Source organism: Eurosta solidaginis, chromosome 3 (assembly GCF_040869045.1).
Source record: "Eurosta solidaginis isolate ZX-2024a chromosome 3, ASM4086904v1, whole genome shotgun sequence".
In the NCBI taxonomy this organism is placed as follows: Eukaryota; Metazoa; Arthropoda; class Insecta; order Diptera; family Tephritidae; genus Eurosta; species Eurosta solidaginis.
In genome coordinates, this window is record NC_090321.1 from 13,823,817 (window position 1) to 13,846,982 (window position 23,166).

Here is a 23,166-nt window from a genome sequence, read left to right on the forward strand (position 1 = left end):
GTTGGTAATTGATGTATATTTGAACGGTTTTCCATCATCCGTCACAGAAAATCGAATTCGCATTTGTCATATCTTTAGTCATCACAATTTTTTAAATCTTTTATATATATATATATTTTTTTATAATTTCTTAATACATTTTTTTTTATTTTTTTTTTTATTTATTTAATTTTATTTTAACTAAAATTTTTTTCAAACTTCTAGTCATCACAATTTTTTAAATTTTTTTATTTTTTTTTTATAGTTTTTTAATCAAAAAAAAATTTTATTTTATTTATTTATTTTTATTTTAATTTAAAAAAACATTTTTTTTTCAAATTTTTTTCACACAATGTTTCCAACTGCCCGAATCCAAATAAAATCTGAAAACAGGAAATTACTATAAAACTAAATACCTCCATTACCTCTACATTTTGTAAACACTAACAAATATTACAAAAGCCGCAAAAATTTAGTGGCGCAAATTGCTTGAAAGAAATGAATTTATATTTGAAAACAATTTAATGAACACAAAATTTTGTAAAGTTTAGATGTAACTAAATGAATGCACAGTCAAAATTTACGAGCTCCCCAAAATTTAAGCAATAGTAACAAAAAAATATACAAATATTATTTTGTTCTCGATAAAGAAAAGATTTTTTCCTAACATATGAAATACCTCAAGTTAAAGAAAAACTAGAAAAAAAATTTGTAAATAAAAAAGAAGTAAATTAAGGTCATTTTCATAAAGCTATATAAAATAAGCGAAATATGGCAGGAGTATAAAGCATAAAAAAAAAAATTTTTGTAAATAGAAAAAAATTTAAATATATAAAAAAATTGCTTAAGAGCTGAAACGCAGGAAGATGTAAACAAAATCAAATCGCCGAACGAACATTGTAGAAAAAAAGTTTTGCTGTCAAACCTAAGGCTGATGATAGCAGAGTGCTCGCTTTAAGCTATGCTAGGCGAGAAGCGATTTTGTTTTTCATATATTTTACAAACGTTTCTGGCACTCTGACAACTTTTAGTATTTTACATAAGAAGTAATTTGCGGAGCTTTCTATCTTTATATTATTGTAAGGCTTCTCGCTTCCACTCTGTCGCTTTTTTGACAGATATCTCATAGAAAATTATGTCAAAATGCTGCACTTAAATTTAAAACCTATTTTATTTTGATTATGAATATACGCCATTAAATTCACCAACTCAAATATTTTTAGGTTATGGATATGGCGAGAAACCAAAAACCAATTGGTTGGCTATGGTATGATTATGGTGTTAGCGTTATGGTATGCACCCTTAATCGATTACGTTGATTTCCATAAGGTAGGTTCGATCAGCTGTTTTAGTTTGTTAAGATTTTATGGTTCTAAGTCACCATTAATTGGCCCGTTAGGGTATTCTAGTTATCTAGAAAATGTAGAAAGTAGTAAAACTTGTTTTATTGCCACTTTGGTTATTTCAAATATTTTTTTGTTGATCTGTTGCTATTTATTTCATTCTAAAGCTTGAAAAAAACTGAAAAAGGTAGAAGCTGCCTTACTCTTAGTTTTGTTTTGAAATCGAAGCATTAATTCTATTATCTCTCACGAAATACGTAAAACTTGGTTGTCAAAGTTGCAGCCGTACGTAAAGTTCATTGCGACAGAAAATGAAATGCGTAAACAAATATAATTTTGGGAGACTGAAGAAAGGTGAGTACGAACGTCACAATTTTACCTTGCATTGTTATTTGCATATATTGACGTACAACCTTAGCCGGTTCGACATATGACATTCAAAATACCTATCGTTCGTGATGCAAAGCATAATAATAAAAAAAAAAATTTAATATAATTAACAACAAAGTTTAATATTAAAAGCTTTATAGGTTCATGCATATTATACGAGGCGACATGTAATGACAAAATATCGATGTAAATATTTAACCATACTAAACCGTAAGCCATGTGCCGTAAAAACTATTCATTATAAAATCCGATTGAGCTAAAAATCACAATTGATTAGTGTAAAAGTCTAAAACAACGGTTTTTTGCTAATACGCGTCCAAAAATATTGGGGTAGGGAGGTGTCAAACGACACGTACGTCCGAAGGCGACAGCAGTAATTCGAAGGCGGAAAAGAAAAAATGTATCTCTGTCTGGAGTTATTTGCAATTGAAAAAAATTGTGCAGAAAAGGTTTTGCGCGGATAATGTTTTGGTCTCCAAACTGGTGTTGGACTCCCGGGGTAATTTTTTACTTGCGCTGCCGTAGGCCTCCGATGCAGAAAGGTGTTCAGCGCAAGAATACCATGGATCCCAGCCCCGGTTTCGGAGTGGCACGGGGTTCTGGTTTTCGGGAATATCTTTTGATAAGCACAAAATCTTTGACTTCCCTCTTCGGATTCGCGATCCTTGATCCAATGCGCTCCTTTTGATGCCCATCTCGATATTTTTTGACGTGTATTAAGAGTGTCATTCTTTAGTATAGAATTACCCAAAAAATGTATATACTTTCGCCTGTTTTTTGTGTTTAACATTATATATTATATTTTGATTTCGCTAAAAAATTTCGGATTTTGCTAAACCAAAAGGGCAGAATAGTTACCAAACGTAGTCCTAAATGCGGCGCACCCTAACATATACGAATCTTTCGTTTACGGCGCCACCAATTTTCATTTTCAATGCAACCCTTGCTCTTGACAGCTGACTGACAAATAAACAAAAAAAATTACAGATATTTTTGGGATCAATTTTCTACGCCGACATAAGTGTTTTTGCATAATTCTACAAGAAAAAAACCCGCAAAAATTCAGAGTTATAAACTAAATTGTGGCAAAAAAATTGGGAGAAAATGTAAATATAAAAATATATTAAAATGTAAGTATCTAAAATAAGTGCGAGCATAGATGAATTATGTATAAATAAAAAATCAATAGCCCATTTGGTTAGCTTGTATGATTTCATGATCCGAAATAATTTGTTTACCTTATACAATTCTATATTTTAGCTAATAAGTGTGCAACTCAAGCATTTTTCATACATAACATTTGCTTATATGTACACATATTTGTATGTGAAATTTGTAAAGGTTATGAATGGCCACATCTCGAGTGTGCATTCAAAGCTGTTCGTTCGCACTGTTATGGTTTATGTATATGTATGTGGTCGCATAAATATACATTTTTTTGTTCAGTATAGGTTTTGGTATATTCTTAATTCATTGGATTCTATCACAGCAGTTTTCAATAAAAGCTCTTAAGCAAGTTATAAAAGCATATTGCCCTCAGCGGGTTAGAGGATCAGAATATACCCGCGGTAGGTATGCCTGTCGTAAGAGGCGACTAAAATACTAGACTCAAGGGGCTGTGTAGCGCAACCCTTCAGGTTGTCAGAGCAATATGTAGCTTCTCCAAACCCAATTGTCAACCTCACCTATCCGCGGCGAATCCTGTTTCACTAACAGACGAGGCTCTGGCGACCCAAGCTCCTCATGGAACTTGGTGGTGGGGAAGGGGGGTGGGATGGCCTGAAGGTTTAATGTAGCCACATAAATCGTTCCCGAGATGGTCAGGCTAGCACCTTAATGTGCTGTGGTACCGGAGCGTACCGTATCTGTATCCGGCAAAGGACCATCACATCGATAACACTCCCCAAAGCCTTGTTGTTGTTGTTGTTGTAGCGATAAGGTTGCTCCCCGAAGGCTTTGGGGAGTGTTATCGATGTGATGGTCCTTTGCCGGATACAGATCCGGTACGCTCCGGTACCATAGCACCATTAAGGTGCTAGCCCGACCATCTCGGGAACGATTTATGTGGCCACATTAAACTTTCAGGTCATTCCCTCCCTCCCCACCCCCAAGTTCCATGAGGAGCTTGGGGTCGCCAGAGCCTCGTCTGTTAGTGAAACAGGATACGCCGCGGATAGGTGAGGTTGACAATTGGGTGTGGAGAAGCTATATATTGCGCTGGCAACCTGAAGGGTTGCGCTACACAGCCCCATGATTCTGGTATTTTAGTCGCCTCTTACGACAGGCATGCCTACCGCGGGTATATTCTGATCCCTGACCCGCTGGGGCCCCAAAGCCTTCGGGGAGCAACCTTATCGCTACAACAACAACAACAGCCGATGGTACACCTTTATCTATCTGTAATATCATACAAGCCGCTTTGAGCAAAAATTGAGATTAATATTTGAATCGCCCTCGGAGGTTAACTTAATAATAAGTAAGTAACAGGAATCAATTTAAAAGAGATTCGATATGTTGAAAACTATATAGCAGAAACGAAGATTACGTGATATAAATGTGGTTGTTGACCTTTAAATATAACAGCCAATGAATGATTCGACTACGATTTGGATTTCTACAAACCTAAGTTTTGCCGCTGTCCCTCTTCATCCGAAAATTTTGACTATAAATTATTCCTCCGGACTTTTTTAATTTGTATTTGTTCGTGTCTCCATTGGTTTTCTTGTGGTTTTTGTTAATTTTATTGCTTTATTACTACCATTGTTTTCTTTTTTTTGTATACAATTATATTAAGTTTTTTTTATTAAGTTTTTTATCTGTGTTCTTATTTCTTTTCGTTAATACATATATTTTTAACATTTATTTTAATGAACTTTCTTTTAGATAAATTGTTATAAAATAAAAAAGTATTGTATATAAAAATCAGTTCGGGTTCCGTGTGCCGCTGGGGAAGCTGCAAGAATATTACTGATTTCTTTGAATAGGTAAGAAAACTAATTTAACATTTTTTTAGTTATATTTTTTGTTTCATTTCCATAATTGTCTGTCGGCTAGTTATTTTGAATTAGAATGGACATTTTTGAAAATACTCTTGAACGTTTTCTTGAAAGGTGTTTCACTTTGAGTTTATACTTTCGTTAGACAAAAATGAATTGGATTAAACTGAATTGTAAACCTAAAAAGTTTTCTAAATTAAAATTTTAAAATTTTCATGGATGTTTTTAAAACCCGAATATAATTTTTTTTTCGAACCCGTTTTGGTATTTGATAAGGGCGATACTACAGTCACAAAAAATAGTGGAAATCTATACTTTGAACTAAAACAACAAAGCAAAAAATACTAACAGATGGTTTCAAATCGCTTCTTGAATTAAGGCTGTTTTGCACTTTAATACTACCTGATTCGAAATTTCGATAGATATAAGCAAGTAGAAGGGATCTGCATTCTGAGCTGATGCTTGTCGCTTACGATGCAAGGCTTCAGATCTGGCCGGAAAGGAGATATATATTTTTTTTATTTTGTATTTTTTTATTTAGGAAAGTTTATGTTGTAAACCTAAAGACTATTGATATTTCCAAAAATATATAATAATCTCAACCTTTAAAATCGCACATTTACTTCTAATTTGGATGATTCAAGCAAAATTTCATTTGTCGTTACAAATGTACTTCAATATATACAAACATACGCTGATAAAAAGAAAGTATTTTTTTTTAAATCTGGTAGGCGCGACTGCCAACAACAACTACGAACTCGATAAGATAATCACAAAGTGCAAAATCCATTATGAGATTTATTTAAAAAAAAAAAAAAAACATTTTTTCAATTATTCAGTTCTGCTCGGATAGTTTTATTTCTGTCTGCTTGGAATTGTGAATACACACACGACATTAATAAAAAGAGCCTATTTATTATCCGAACTAATAGCGCTCTCGAATTTCACAGCAAATTGGCTGGCTAGCTGGGGCGTTTAGTAAATCATAATCAGTAAAGGTCTTTTGTGCTGCACAAGCACGTTCGTCGCGGATTCTAAGTCAGATTCAAATGTCGAAGAAAAAATAAGGCTCGACTTTTAAGTGTAAACAATAATTACATTGTTATTAGAAAATTAATAAATAATATATGTGCAATAAAAAACGACTTAAATTTAGTGTCATATATGAAAAATTTATAAATAGTGTTTATATTAATCCATTTATATTTTGTAACTGCCTGCCAGTGACCGCAACTACCTTGCGAAAGGACGTGGGTGGTGGTTGAACTTAAGCATACTAGATTAATATTCGGCAATGGATTATGCACTATAGCAATACAACCCAAACCTTTCGAGCAGTGTTTTAATCTTCAAGAAACAACAATATTTAAAATAACTAGGGATCAAACAAATATTTAGTTTCTGGAAACTGCAGCCACTATTGAAAAATATGTTAATATTTAAATTCATGCAATTTATATGTATATTTGCAAGCGTAAGCTGAGATATTGTCTGTGGGTTTGCTCGGGCAGCTTATGTATGTTGTGGTGTTGTGAAAAGGCTTGTAATTTTTTAAACGGTTTTAGTTAAGTTGACTTGACAGGCTGCACGGCTACACGGCCGTTGTGAACGAATTTTGTAATTGAAATTTAAGTAACTTCTCGATAAGCTACATGCTTGAAACTTGGAATATAGTTCAGAATCCGATGACAATGCAATAATAAGAAAAAAATCGCCGCTAGGCGGTGCAAGGATCGAAATATTCACTAAAATCGTATTTGTGGTCCGAAAAAAAAGTATTGTAATATTACAAATATTACAAATACTATATACAAATTACAAATATTACATACAGTCCGGTGGAAGTGACTCCAAAATATTTTGGAGTTGGAGTCGAGTAAAGCCATTGGAAAGATTATGTATTGAGGACGTAGATTGTATCAACTTGACGCGTCCAACGCTTTTATTTAATTGTCTGATCAACACCCTAGATTGATGAGGAGTGTAATGACTAGTACCTAGGACCTACCTAATTATTTTCTAGCCTTTAGTATTATTATTACTTCATGTAAGTATTGTTTTCAATAAAACCGTTTAACTTAACATTTTTTTTTTAAATTATTTTATTGTTGATTAATGTTATGATAAGGAAAGTGGTTCCCTCTAAATTACTCACTTAAATATTCAATTCTCTTTTGATTACGCATAGATATGTGTATTTACTTATAGGAATAAAAATATATGTACATTTGTTCTTATGGGCTTATAGAATTACATACATACATATGTACTTACGCATTTGATTATACGTTGGGTTAATTGGGTTCAAAAAGCTATGCTTAGGGCAAGTCCAACTAATTTTTATTGAAAGATGTCGTGCAGTTTATTATCTCTCAATATTTTAGAATGATTTATGAAGTGATTTATAAATAAATCTATCAGTATTAAAAATGATAGGTGAGAATGTGAGAATACATTAAATACAAATACACGTTACCTACGTTTCCACGACAAGCGGATCTATGTACCAGAATGGCATGGATCTTACCCAGTAAGGGTTATTAGTTTGGTATAACCCTGTTAACCGTAGATCGAGCTTTAAAAAAAGATCATAATTCTGGCTATGTATCATGTATGATACACATTGAAATTTATGTTGTTGTTGTAGCAATGCTTCGCCCCAACTAACAGGCGCGACCGATCACAAATTGTCATCAATATCCTCTAACGGGAAGGAAATTTCCCGTTTCAACAGGGGTGGACCATAAGGAAAGGGGTGTTAGAGGCATTTAATTGAAATTTATAGAGAAAAAATATATTATTATTAACTTTTATTGAAAATATTTTTTTTAATTTTGACAATTCTAAATATTACTAATAAATTGTACGCAAATATTTTCGATATGTTTATCATTACAACATGGTTTTTTACATAAGAAGCAGAATGAAGATGTCCATTTATTTTTATTTCCTCCAGAATAATAGCAACTTTGATACCTTGCAGGGTCTGTTTTTTGTGTATCAATTTTCGTTTCTTGGATGCACCAGCATCTCTATCATCATTGTTGGGGATGTTTTTCGATTGAATTTTCGAAAGTAACGTGGGAGATAGTTCGTTTCTGGGGCCTCTATTTCGTTTTTCTATGTACGGCATTGCCAATCGCATTGTTAGTTCATGCAAAAAGCATTTACGCTTTGTATGTTTTTGAGTAAGCATCCAATTCGAATATATTTGCATTCAAAGCAGATATATCGATTATATTAGAAAATACAGCCATAGTCCATCGATTATTTCTGCGTGTGCAGCTGTAGCAGCTCAGCATTTTGTCAACTGTATATAAGTTATAATAAGAGATTATTTTAGGCAACTTTTTGGAGTCATTTGCAACATTAGGTGTGTTATGCATTGTGCTCATAACAATGATACACTTACTTTTGTGACTAATGTACGAAACGAGTCTGTTATCAGGCGTAAATGCAAACGTTGATTCATAACGCTCGATATTTTTACAGAGCAAAAGTTTTGGAGGAATAGACTTTTTATTTCTACGCATGGTTCCAACCATCGTCATGGCCTTTTGTAACAATTTTTGTCCAAGGGAGTGTGACAAAAAAGTTGTCCATGGTTACGTTATGCCCTTTTAGTCCTTGAACTAAGTCAAGCACTGCTCGTTCTCCTTAATTTTTTTCGACTATACCTCTCAAATTTTTGCCCAAATATGGCTGTATTTTCCATACGTAACACGTTCGGGAATCTATAAGTAGCAAAAACTTCGAACCATATCTCTCCGGTTTCGATGGTATGTGTTGGCGAAATTTACATCGACCATGAAATCCTAACAATTGCTCATCTACAGTCACATTTGCGTTTGGATTGTAGAATATGGGAAGCCTCTCAGACTGCTTTTCCCAAAGGTTTCCAATTGGTGAAAAATTGTCATCGCTTCTTTGATTGCGTCGGGTAAGCACATCGTCCAAACGTAAAATTTTGTGAACATATAAAAATGTTTGTTCGGACATGATTGATCGAAACACTGGGCGGCCAATATTTTCGTCAAATAAATCGTGTAAAGTTTCGTTTCTGGATCTGAAATCATAGGGTAGTGATATTTACTTCAAACATTTTTTCACTACCATACTTACTTGTACACACCGGCCAATAATAATAATATGTGACCCGGTCTATGAAAAGGTGGCTTATGACTCAAAAAAGAAATTGCGAGAAACAGCTGTTAAAGATAAACAATGCATTTTTTCAGTTTCTTAGCAGTAGTAATTTTTTTGAGTCATAAGCCACCTTTTCATAGACCGAGTCACATATAGCTAAGTATGCATGAAATAGTTCCTCATCAATTTCGATATGGTTGGTGCCATGAAAATATTTTCCATAGTGGTTCGAACTGTCAACTATTATTTTCGATAACATTTCGATGTTCACTCTGCTAACAGACTTCATTTCATATGTCAAAATAAAAAGTAACTACCAACCTTGATGTAACCTAATGACGTTTTCACCACCAAATCTACGAGTGACGTAGGGCTTACTGCGCCAATTAATTCAATCTTTTGAAATATATAATGGATCGCCATCACAGTCATTAGGGGGACTCATGAAAGCATATAAACTTATAGGGTGTAAAATTATATCCATTTACAAACACTGTTATATGAACGCACCTAGTAATATTCTTGATAAACTTGATTGTTTATCAGCTGTATTATTGCCAAACAAAATTTTTTTGATAGTTATATAAATTAAAAAATGCCAAGATTAAGTGAAAAATCAAAACTAAAACGTCTTTACTTGCTGATGTTGGAAATTTCTGATGAAAATGCCTGTTGTAATGTCTGCAAGGTTGCATTCCTTTGAGTTTACCGCGTTTACACAATAGGGGGACTCATGTAACCGTATAAATGCCTTATAAAGTGTGTAAACGTATAAATTTATCTAGTTTACGCACGAGCTGTCAAATTTTGTATGAAAAATCATTTACACAATTGGTATAAATTTACGAGCACATTTCATTGTGTAAACGCGGTAAACTCAAGGAATGCAACCTTGCAGACATTACAGACGGCATTTTCATCAAAAATATCCAACATCAGCAAGTAAAGGCGTTTTAGTTTTGATTTTTCACTTAATCTTGGTATTTTTTAATTTGTATAACAATCAAAAAATTTTTTTTGGAAATAATACAGCTGAAAAACAATCAAGTTTATCAAGAGTATTACTAGGTGCGTTCATATAACCGCGTGTGTAAATGGATATAATTTTACACCTTATAAGTTTATATGCTATCATGAGTCCCCCTAATGAAATGTGCGCGTAAATTTATACAAATTGTGTAAATGATTTTTCATACAAAATTTGACAGCTCGTTTACGCACTAGATAAATTTATACGTTTACACACTTTATAAGGCATTTATAAGACTACATGAGTCCCCCTATTGTCACCCGAGTCTGATAAAGCGCTTTCAGAAGAACGTCTTTCTATTTCTGCACCAGAGCCAGAAGCATCATCTTCTTCACTTTCATCTAGTACTCCACTTACTAGTTCTTCAAGAGTTAAAAACTTTGCATTGCCCCTATTACCGTTTACAACTCAACTCTGGTTGAATTGAAATTTCGCAATTTGGTATTACAGATTACAACTCAACATGTCAAAAAAATTACTAGCAATTTGCAGTTGTTTTGAAAAAATGCTAAGTTTTAGAAGACGGTTCGCCACCTAATTTTTAACAAACATTTTCAAAGTTGGTATCAAAAGACACGTTTCAACCTCCGATTTAAGAAATTTAATTTTAAATTTTTGTCATATCATTACGGTTCAAATTTTCATATGGTTGTATTTTGCCAGATTTTTTGTACACACTAATGCAGAAAGGCGTTGGACCCACCCAGGGTTATTTTTACAATTCGCGGCCAAATGCCGCCAACACAGAAAGACCTTCTGTGAAAAAAACTGTGGATGGGGCCTCATATTTCGGACCTTCTCGGGCCATTTTGTGGGTTTTTGTAAATATTTTGCGACAGAAATAAAATTTTTAATTTCCGCTTTTGAATCCTAAAAACGGAGATCGAAACGCGTCTCTTGATGCCACCTTTGATAAGAGTTAGATGGTGCGAGGGCTCATAAAACGTTACAAAAAACAAAAAAATTAAGCCGGTAGTTAAACCCTTTTTAATCAAACAATAATCAACAATTTTGTGCACATTTATAGAAAAAACAACGTTTAAACGAAGGATAACATTGAATAACTTTTTGACTTTATGGAGCGACATTCCGAAGTTGGACGAGGCTGGCCGCAGTTCGGATGCAGCCAAAATAGGTGAAATTATGCGAACGTGAGTCCCATTGCTACTAATCACTACTCCTGGGCATCCTATTTTAGAGTAAAATACAAGTTTTGCTGTTTGGGTTTTAATCCACTTCGCACAAATATGCTCCTCAGTAATATCTAAAACCAACTCAACACCAAAATCATTTCCACAGCATTTTTGATAGCTGCCATCAGCGCATAATTTTAAAATAGGGGTACAGCCTTCCCTCGAAAGCGTTTGCGGAAATGGTCCTTAATTTTGTTTAGTAATGAGCAAAATGCTTCATTTCAAACCTGCAAAATAACTTCATTTGAAGCTCATCATTTGTCACTTAAACATTTTCTTACTTGGCGCTAAGTAGTTCCAAGGGATTGGAATGATCACGCGAATGTTTTCCGTATTCGCGACATGTCAATCACCAACATCGCTATTATAAAATAGATTTCATATCATATAATATCTTGTAATAACAAAATCAAATTTAAGCATTTGAAATTTTCGCCACAAATTGATCAGCTGTCAAATTATCACTTTCTTATACCAAACAGGAGTTGAGTTGTCTGAAAGTTGAGTTATTTTAATTACAACCCAACTAAGTTGAGTTGTATACCGTAATAGGGGCATATTTTTTATTGATATTCACTAAATATTTTTCAAAAATTGCGAAAACACAACAATAACCGAAACACAACGAAATTTTCACAAAACGCGTTCCGAACGATAAGAACATATGAAATTATCGCATGTATCAAAAATGATACATAGCTTGAATTATGAAGTTTTTGATTTTCTCATGGCCCACTTGTTAAATTTTTTCCAAACATGTTTGAAAATAACAGCAGTAGCAAGATAAAAAAATTAACGAAGAATGGGGTAGATAAACTTTATTTAACGAAAGTTATGAATGGACCTAAGCTCGATTAACGGTTAAGGTTCTTTAGCTCTGCGAAAATCGCTTAATTTCGCAACTATATATGTATATGTATGTATATTCGATATAGCGGTGACCTAAAGCAATAAATGTAATAAGGTTAGGTGACAACTCCAGGGCCCAACTCTTTTTAGCAACACCTTTAATTTGATACGCATATTGGCATAGGTAACTCGTTAAATTTAAAAAAATTCAAATAAGTGACAAACTTTATAAACATCCTAGGAAGTAGATCTTAGAATGTACGTTAGAGCTTGAAAAGACGTCGTCAATGGCAATACCCAATTAAACAGTCTTAAAATTCAAATCGGTTGATAATATCAACTGTAAAGAAATTGCTATTTTAGGGCAGAACGATTTTTGTCGAATAGCGTACCAATTAGCTCGAGCAACTTTAAAAAACATAAATTCCTTCTAACTTTACTAAAAAAATTAGTATTACAGTTTGAAAAATGAAGTTTTCACCAGAAATATCCTTCGACTAATACTTTCTCTTTGTGCTTTTATCTATTTTTAGTTATGTTCTTAACACGTAAACGGAAGTTCTTTAAAAGGTGATTTTCCATATTTGCTATGCACCCTCAATGGTTAAGCAGTTAATATATTATACAGTTGCGTACTATGTATGTAGTATTAATAATTGGTGTATGGCATAGTAATTATATAATTTTAATACTTTTAACGTTAATATCAACGTATTTCTTTTGATAAGTTGTAATTTATAATATGCTTATTTTACAACAACGCAATTTTTGTATCTCAAGTTTTGAACTAAAACTTTTTGATTTTTTTTGTTTTAACTTGCATTTGGCATTCAAAAACAGCGAATAAGAAATGCTGCACCGCAGGTATATTTATTATAGCGTCACAGAGTTTGTTTATTTATTTGTTTCATAGATGTTGCTATAACGGCTTCTTGTTTAACACAGTAATTTATTTATTGCAATGCGAGTTGTTTAGATTTGCGCTTCAATTAAACTGATCCCGAGGCTGATAATTTGATCCAGTTATAAGCTTAAGTAAATTGAGTAATTTGTTCAATCCTTGGAATACGTATGCATTTTTTCGAAATAAATTTACATATCGACGGCTAAGTAGAAGATCCACCTATCTGGACTGCCGACTCATAAAGGCCCAATCACAGAATCTATTTGAAGAATTCTCTAAACCGGATTTTTGTTTTTTCAAAAACGACCGCCTAATAAACATTTAGGAGATCCACCTATCTCGTCTGCCGACTCATAAAGGCCCAATCACAGAATCTATTTGAAGAATGCTGTAAACCGGATTTTTTTTTTAAAACGGCCTCCTAATAAACATTTAGGATTGTATCACATTAGAGCTGAAGTTGAAAACTAACATACTTTTCATTTCTCTGACCGCAAACAATGCTGTTCATCAAGTTGAGTAGAAGCTAAGTTTGAACTCATACCATGGAGAACGATTCGAGAATATTTTAGGAACTATAAATACATATGTATCTCCGGGGCTGGAAAATATTTGTTGGGCTATCTTAGAATTTTTTTCGCCTTTACATAAATTCAACGCATTTCATATAAGATAGACTGCCTTTTACACAAATTATGCGATAGGACGTTCTAGTTAAATACAGTAAATTTACGATATTTTAAAAGAATGCTTGAGCTTATCGACAGCTTAATGCATAGAAGGATCGGCTTTTTTAGTAGTTCGTTAAGCTAAGCTTTAACAATGTTAACTTAAACTCAAGTCAAATTTAAACTCCAGTTAAACTGCAGAGCAGTTTTTACTCACAGTTTAAAGCCAGGGTTTTCAGTAGTTGGTTAAACTAAGTTTGCCTAAAATCTAGTCAAATTCCGAGCTGTTTACAGTTTAAGGCCGCATTTGGGGTAGGCTTTTTTGTACGGCAACATTGTTTTTTTTATTATCTAGATAATTTGTAGATACGGCAACAGCTGGATTTTGTTTACCCAATAAACATGGACAAAATATTTCCCCAGCCTTGAGAAATATATATCTAGTCCCGCTGATATCCAACATCATTCTCTAATTATTCTTAAACCAGCTAGTTATCAAGTTGATAGCAACTTCATTCTCCAATCACTACCCAAACTTTGAGAAAATTTGTAAAATGTATAGTTCTCGAGTTGATCTACTACAGAGCAGATTTTAAGTCACAGTTTAAGGCCCGGGTTTGGTTAAGCTAACCTTAAACCAAGTTTGACTAAACTCTAGTCAAATTCAAACTCCACTTAAACTACAGAGCAGTTTTTAAGTCACAGTTTAAGGCCGCCTTTGGGGTAGGCTTTTTTGTAGGCTTTTTTGTAGGCAACATTGTTTTTTTTAATATCTAGATAATTTTTAGATACGGCAACAGCTGGATTTTCCAAATTATTCTCCAAACTTTGAGAGATTTTGAGAAATTTACAGATCTCAAATGAATATCCAACACATTTCTCCAGTTTATAACCTACATTGCATATCGAGTCGAGGTGGGTTGAAAAAAATCTTCTACGAGGTGGTACCACGAAAGCCAAAAGCTGTTCACTGTGAGAAATAAACACCTGGTTGATAGCAGTGAAGAAGCGCTATTAATTAAAAAAAAAAGTTATGCATGTTTTGTTTTATTTTCGTGAAAACCTTGTGGTACTTGAATCTTACATTTTAGCCCTGTGAGAGAACCGCACATAAGTACAAGTTTCGAAATATCCTTTTTTCAACTAATAGCATTCTTTGCTTTATAAAAAATCCCCTTTTTTGCTGAGAACGCTATGATTTTCAAGTGGAGCCACTGTTTCGAAACAACTTTTTAGATGTTAGAAGTATGCCTTGTTATCAACATGACCACTAGTGGTACACAAGCCCAAATGCTTGTTGGGTATATTCTAGGCCATTGCGAATGGAAGCAAATCACTGACAGGTTAACTAGAGTTTAACCCTGCCAGATCGGCCCCGTAAGGTCCGCTTAAATTCCAGTTAAAATAGACTGAAAAACTGCAGCATAAGTTAAAGCGTACTTTAACTGACAAACAGATTTGAAGTCGTACTGAAAAACCGGGCCTAAGGCCGACGTTGTGGTAGGCTCTTTTGTACGCCATATTATTTCTCGATGTACAGATAATTTGTAGATACGGCAAAAACTGGCTGTTGTTTATATATTCGACGCCATTGCCGAGAAAAAAAACGCTATGATCGAAAAAGTAAAAAGGATAAATAATATAGTTTGCATATAATTAAATTGATTCGTTTATCTCATCGTCCCCACGATGACTTTCATCAGAGAAATTATGCATTTTTTTATATAAATGGAAAAACAGAGAAACGTTTGAATGTGTTCAAAATAAACAAGAACGCAAACAGCGAATAGGTTAACTAACTTATGCCGGGTTTTTCAGTGCGAGTTTAAACTCCAGTTAAAGTTGACTAGAGTTTAAGGGTTAATTAATGGTGACTTATAACCATAAAACCATAACTAGATAAAACAGCTGATCGAACCTACCTTATGGAAATCAATGGAATCGATTAATGGTGCCATACCATAACGCTAACGCCATAACCATACCATAGCCAACCAATTGGTTTTTGGTTTTTCGCCATATCCATAACCTAAAAATATTTGAGTGTAAATTTATTAACTTTTTGTATATTTTATTTATTTTTTGGATACGTTTTGACTAAGAGACTTATTTTTTGTGGAATACGTTTGTAATTTTTTGCGTTTTATTAATTTTAATGAAATTTTCACGACTTATAGGTTAAGGCATCATTAATCGATCACATTGGAGATAGATATGGATATGGTTACGACTATGGCGTTAGGGTTAGGGAGGTTTGATTTGGCCTTTAACCGTGCCACTTCGGCCGCTTAAGCTGAGATTAGCAGCAAAATTTTATGTTATCGAACAAAGTGGCAAGGTTAAACTCTAGTCAACTTTAACTAGAGTTTAAACTCGCACTGAAAAACCAGGCATTAAGCTCAGTGATGAGTGAAAAACTACATAATAAGTTTAAGGCCCGTCACATAAGCAGTTTTTCATATAGATGCGTTTAATTCAGTCGTATGCATTATGAGTAGATTGCACGTATTTCTATGGAGAACGACAGAGCGAGCGAAATTAGCGCCATCTGACATGAAAAAGTAGCCATCTTCTAAAGCATAAGAAGAAAAATTTTACATTTTATTTGGCTAAGGGTTCATTCCCACTTGTTGGTACTTTTTTTACATTTTTCACAGCTAAAAAGTGCCATTTAAGAAATGAATATGACACGAAATATGTTAGCAAGTATTTTTCTTGTATAGTGAGAATGTTTATAAAAGTGCTTCGCCAAAATTGTGTATGTGAATGAAATAAACTTCAATTGCCAAGTCTGAAGTTCCTTTATATTTACAAACGCAACATCTTGGTTGATTGTGGCGATGTTAGTGGAATGCATAAGATTACGTAGAACGAATCTATTTGAAAAACTACATTTTGGCTCGGCCATTAAGCGTAGTTAAATAGACAAACTGAGTTGAACTTGTACTGAGAAACCGGGCCCTTAGTTAGAAATGAACTCAATCGGGGCATCCACAAAGTGTCTCATCTTTTTTATACGTTAATTTTTGTACGTAAGCTCATTTCATTTTTAAAATACATGGTTTTTATAATACTTTTTGTTATGAAACTTTGAGTTTAAAAGCTTTTTTGGAAATCGTAATTGTTCGTTAGCTTAAAAGATAGCACGACTATTACATTAAATTGCACACAATATCTTGTTCAGTAGTTACAGGTAAAAACAAGTAAGGAAGGTTAAGTTCGGGTGTAACCGAACATTACATACTCAGTTGAGAGCTATGGTGACAAGATAAGGGAAAATAACCATGTAGGAAAATGAACCGAGGGAAACCCTGGAACGTGTTTATATGACATGTGTATCAAATGAAAGGCATTAAAGAGTATTTTATGAGGGAGTGGGCCATAGTTCTATAGGTGGACGCCATTTAGGTATATCGCCATAAAGGTGGATCAGGGTTGACTCTACAATTTGTTTGTACGATATGGGTATCAAATGAAAGGTGTTAATGAGTATTTTAAAAGGGAGTAATCCTTAGTTCCATAGGTGGACGCCGTTTCGAGATATCTCCATAAAGGTGGACCAGGGGTGACCCTAGAATTTGTTTGTACAATATGGGTATCAAAAGAAAGGTATTAATGAGTATTTTAAAAGGGAGTAATCCTTAGTTCTATAGGTGGAAGCCGTTTCGAGATATCGCCATAAAGGTGGACCAGGGGTGACCCTAGAATTTGTTTCTACGATATGGGGTATCAAATTAAAGGTATTAATGAGGGTTTTAAAAGGGAGTGGTGGTAGTTGTATAGGTGGTCGCCTTTTCGAGATATCGCCATAAAGGTGGACCAGGGGTGACTCTAGAATGCGTTTGTACAATATGGGTATAAAACGAAAGGTGTTCATGAGTATTTTAAAAGGGAGTGGGCCTTAGTTCTATAGGTGGACGCCGTTTCGAAATATCGCCATAAAGGTGGACCAGGGGCGACTCTAGAATGTGTTTGTACAATATGGGTATCAAACGAAAGGTGTTAATGAGTATTTTAAAAGGGAGTGGGCCTTAGTTCTATAGGTGGACGCCGTTTCGAAATATCGCCATAAAAGTGGACCAGGGGTGACTCTAGAATGTGTTTGTACGATATGGGTATCAAATTAAAGGTATTAATGACGGTTTTAAAAGGGAGTGGTGGTAGTTGTATAGGTGGTCGCCTTTTCGAGATATCGCCATAAAGATGGACCAGGGGTGACTCTAGAACCTGTTTGTACGATATTAGTATCAAATTAAAGGTATTAATGAGAGTTTTAAAAGGGAGTGGTGGTAGTTGTATATGTGAAGGCGTTTTCCAGATATCGACCAAAATGTGGACCAGGGTGACCCAGAACATCATCAGTTGGATACCGCTAATTTATTTATATATGTAATACCTGCTAAGATTTCAAGGGTTTTTTATTTCGCCCTGCAGAACTTTTTCATTTTCTTCTACTTAATATGGTAGGTGTCACAACCATTTTACAGAGTTTTTTCTAAAGTTATATTTCGCGTCAATAAAACAATCCAATTACCATGTTTCAGCCCTTTTTTCGTATTTGGTATAGAATTATGGCATTTTTTTCATTTTTCGTAATTTTCGATATCGAAAAAGTGGGCGTGGTCATAGTCGGATTTCGTTCATTTTTTATACCAAGATAAAGTGAGCTCAGATGAGTACGTGAACTAAGTTCAGTAAAGATATGTCGATTTTTGGTCAAGTTATCGTGTTAACGGCCATGCGGAAGGACAGACGGACGACTGTGTATAAAAACTGGGCGTGGCTTCAACCGATTTCGCCCATTTTCACAGAGAACAGTTAGCGTCATAAAATCTATGCCCCTACCAAATTTCAAAAGGATTGGTAAATTTTTGTTCGACTTATGGCATTAAAAGTATCCTAGACAAATTAAATGAAAAAGGGCGGAGCCACGCCCATTTTGAAATTTTCTTTTATTTTTGTATTTTGTTGCACCATATCATTACTGGAGTTGAATGTTGACATAATTTACTTATATACTGTAAAGATATTAAATTTTTTGTTAAAATTTTACTTAAAAAAATTTTTTTTTAAAGTGGGCGTGGTCCTTCTCCGATTTTGCTAATTTTTAATAGGCGTACATATAGTAATAGGAGTAACGTTCCTGCCAAATTTCATCATGATATCTTCAAAGACTGCCAAATTACAGCTTGCAAAAGTTTTAAATTACCTTCTTTTAAAAGTGGGTGGTGCCACGCCCATTGTCCAAAATTTTACTAATTCACTATTCTGCGTCATAAGTTCAACTCACCTACCAAGTTTCATCGCTTTATCTGTCTTTGGTAATGAATTATTGCACTTTTTCGGTTTTTCGAAATTTTCGATATCGAAAAAGTGGGCGTGGTTATAGTCCGATATCGTTCATTTTAAATAGCGATCTGAGATGAGTGCTCAGGACCTACATACCAAATTTCATCAAGATACCTCAAAATTTACTCAAGTTATCGTGTTAACGGACGGACGGACGGACATGGCTCAATCAAATTTTTCTTCGATCCTGATGATTTTGATATATGGAAGTCTATATCTATCTCGATTCCTTTATACCTGTACAACCAACCGTTATCCAATCAAACTTAATATACTCTGTGAGCTCTGCTCAACTGAGTATAAAAAAAGGACGTGTGGTACTCGGGGACTGCCGCGGTAAATAAAAAAAAAAAAAAATAAATGCAAGGCGCGATAACCTCCGAAGAGATCTAAGGCCGAGCTTCTCTTCCAATTTGCGTCGTGCTCCTCTTGATTTTTCCCTACAAATTGGCCGGACGGGACCTACATGTTTTATGCCGAATCCGAACGGCATCTGCAAGGCAGATGAGTTTTCGCTGAGAGCTTTTCATGGCAGAAATACACTCGGTGCGCTTGCCAGACACTGCCGAGGGGCGACCCCGCCTAGAAAAATTGTCTTCTAATTGAAAAACCTTATTTCTAAAATTTTGATGTTGCTTTGCCCGGAAGTTGAACCCAGGGCATACGGTGTGATAGGCGGAGCACGCTACCATCACACCACGGTGGCCGCGGTAAAGCTATTGCATATTATCAATAACTTTAACATTCACTTTAACTTTAACTTTCACTTTCACTTTCACTTTAACTTTCACTTTAACTTTATTTTTAACTTTAACATTCACTTTAACTTTAACTTTCAATTTAACTTTAACATTCACTTTAACTTTAACTTTAACATTCACTTTAACTTTAACCTTAACTTTAACTTTAACTTTATGATAGAGATCCAATTTTATGTATTTGGCGTGTTGCTAATACCGAACCTTTTTCGAACATTTTTGACAAATACCCGTTACGGTTTTTTTTGATTTAGTCGCCAAGCCCGCGATAAAATCTGTGCAATAGCTTAAAAACAAATTCTTCACTTTACATAGTTCTGTTCTTAAAGCTTTTTTAGTTCACGCAAAATCGTTATAAGATAAACCCTGCCAGTGGAATATCCTTATTTAAAACTTTCATACTTTTTTGTTCGATTTTATTGTTTGTGGTAACTTAAAATAGTCGACATTCTTATTGACTTTTTTGTTAATTTAATATTTTTATAGTGAATGCTAATAAAAAATATCTATATTTTCTTCTTTCTTACATGTTTAATTCATCTGCTAGTAAAAATTGCTGACAGGCGCAGTAAAGTTGTCTGCATTTACAAAGATAAATTGCACAAATGCCTCAAACCAAAAATTAAAAAAGACAAATTGAGTTAAAATAAAAATAAATATACGCAACTAAAAACTAATCAAAAAACAAACAAACAAAAATAATCCCCACTCCTCAACCAAATAATCAATCGCTGGTGTGCCGTGCATATAACAAATTTATAACATTTGCTTTTTTCTAAAACGCTCACATACTGCGTAGTTGTAGTTGTAGACGTACATGCTGCCACTCCCATAGTGTCCAATCCAGTATATTTGTTTTATTTTGTGCGGCATAAAAGTTAACTGCTAGATTTGTGCCATTTGTTCTGCAAGTCTTTTGTGTTCCCTTCAAGCCAAATGTTGGTTGCCTTGCGTATAGTTCATACAAACTATAAAATTTAATGTCACTTGGGCAAATTATTCAACCACTGACTGAGATTCGTGCAGTACAACATCCTTGCAATATACAAACATATTCAAATTACTTTGCAATGTACGAAACATATAAATTTTTAAACATAGTATTTCGTACATCAATCATTCCGGGAGCATTCATATTAATTTGGCTGACTGGGATGTAAGTACGCTAATTCTACATTATATACATACAAACATATATTAAGTTTTATTATATACATACAAAATTTACTAACATGTTCATTTAAATATGTACATATGCACTACTGCAACAAAATATTTTTGTGTTTTTTTTGTTTCGTGTTCTCGTCTAATGTTTTCAAACTAAAACAATTGGGGTATTCATGTAGGCCTGGTTCAATAGAAGTAAAGGGCCAATTAATGGTGACTTATCCATAACCAGATAAAACAGCTGATCGAACCAACCTTATGGAAATCAATGTAATCGATTAACACTATGTACAAACACACACCAAATTGGCAATTTATACCATTTGGGCAATTTATTACGCAATTTATTATATAATAAATTGTAATAATAAATTACCAATTAAAAAAAAAAAAAATTGTGTAATAAATTGTTTCAAACTGCAAATGCAACCTTGTAAAGTGTGTTTATTGAGTAGATTTAAACGTCAGTTACGCATGGCTCAACTATATGGTGGGCTCATCTTGTGAGGACCCTAAAGCCGAGGACTTTGTATCCTCACAACATACACATATCTATATATTTTTGCAAATAACATACATTTGGAAATAACTTGGAATTTATACTTGAATTTTTATCACTTATATATTTTTTTGCATGAAGCACCAGAAATATACATATGTATACCTTTATGAATTATGCCCTAAATACATATATTCTGTTGTACATTGAATTTACAATTATTAAATTGAAGAATAAATTACACTTGCGCACTTTTGCACGCAAGCCAAATATTTACATTTTTCGCAAACATAAACTTTGAATATAGGATCACCCTAACATGCATTAAATATTTGGAAAGTAGATACGCACAAAACATAAAAATGCAGCGGTCGATCAACCCTTTGCACACTCAAAATCCAATGTACCCAGTTACAAATACAACATACATAATAACCTAAGTGAACGGAGATCAGCAGCAAGTCGTCAAAATAAGCGCCGCTACTAATTGAAATTTCGTTATACATATTTACGCACTAGCATACAACACACCAACGCACGCCATACAACAGAAGGCAGAAGCATTGGGCAAAGCAAAAACACAGTATTAGAATCAGGTGACCACAAACAAATATACAAACACACAATATATAAACCAAAGCCTGGAAAGCACGGTATGAGCAAGTACAAAGGCATTGTATTCAATAAGGAGCATTATGGTGCATGGAAATTCATGGGAAGGAAATATTTACCGGAATAACAGTTGTTTTATATTGTTAATACTATTAGTTGAAAGTTGTTATTATAAAATAACCGTTTGCCTGCGTGCAAAAATTAGTATATAAGGGCGGCGAATTCGCATTGAAATTCAGAGATTAGGAGACAGGCATACGAGTCGGTAGGCTTTATCACTACCGACCAAGAGTACACCTGAAGGCTTTTTCACTTCATTTGTACTTAGAGTATACTCGTCTGGAGGCTTTATCACTCCATTCGACCGCAGAGGTTGGCCGAGGGCTTTATCACCTCCGTCACCTCTTATAGAGCAAGGAAATCAGCCTAGGAGTAGAAAGTAGAATTTTATCAAATAAATGATTTTTTATAACGTTTTATATCGAACAAAACAGAGTTATTCTTTCAGAAGGACCGTTAGGACTTTCTACTTCCAGGAACCCTGGACGGACTGAGATCAACCCCGGCAAGTCAAGGAAAAGTCCGTCACATTTTGGCGCCCGAGCAGGTTAAACAAATCAAATTTTAAGATATACTTTCAGAGCATCAGAAACGAAGAGGGAAACAAGATCCACACACTTCTGGGTTAATACGACGAGGATATAAAGCATAACAATGGTAAAGGTATCGTGGGTATACTATCTCACTCGAGAGGATCTGGTAGCCTACAGCACGGAATTTGGGCTAGAGGATGGCGGAACGGTTGACGAGCTAAGAAAACGATTGGCGGCATTCATGCAAGAGGAGAAGGATAACGAGAATTTACGGGATCGATTCACAGAGTTGGCAATTCGGCATGCGCGGCTAACAAATCCACAAGCGTCAAAGACAAGCAACGAACTAAATTCACCAAGAAATGATAAACAGGCAAATAGTGCACCCAATCAATTGGAGGACGGACAACCGCCGGTACATTTTATTCAGCAGCCTGGTATGTACGCAACGACAAATTATATTCAACAGCCTGGCACATATGCAACGACCATGGACAGAGTAAGGAAGTGGGGATTAAAGTACGACGGAGGCAAAGATCCCCTAGGATTCATCGAAAGAGTGGAGGAGCTAGCAGATGGGTATGAAATCAACCGCAACACAATTCCAAAAGCGCTGCCGGAGTTATTGAAGGACAAAGCATTGGTATGGTACAGGAATAACAACCGGCATTGGCAGGAGTGGGACGCCTT

General features: G+C 34.5%; 1 protein-coding gene across 17 annotated transcripts in view; it reads left to right on the forward strand.

Annotated features, from left to right (window-relative positions):
* The first annotated feature begins 2,686 nt into the window (after positions 1-2,686).
* Positions 2,687-23,166, forward strand: part of LOC137243319 (lysophosphatidylserine lipase ABHD12) — a 35,165-nt gene continuing 14,685 nt past the window's right edge. Inside the window, exons 1-4 of one of the 17 annotated variants that reach the window (XM_067770916.1) lie at positions 2,687-2,842; positions 4,596-4,696; positions 12,460-12,496; positions 20,153-20,761. In XM_067770916.1, coding sequence (XP_067627017.1) covers positions 20,586-20,761 — 176 coding nt within the window. In that variant the 5' untranslated portion in view covers positions 2,687-2,842; positions 4,596-4,696; positions 12,460-12,496; positions 20,153-20,585. Of the gene's footprint in view, positions 2,843-4,595; positions 4,697-5,649; positions 5,792-6,122; positions 6,225-6,396; positions 6,756-7,204; positions 7,239-10,911; positions 11,036-12,459; positions 12,497-20,152; positions 20,762-23,166 lie in introns of those variants that run through there. The other 16 variants (XM_067770919.1, XM_067770928.1, XM_067770917.1 and 13 more) reach the window with 16 other exon arrangements.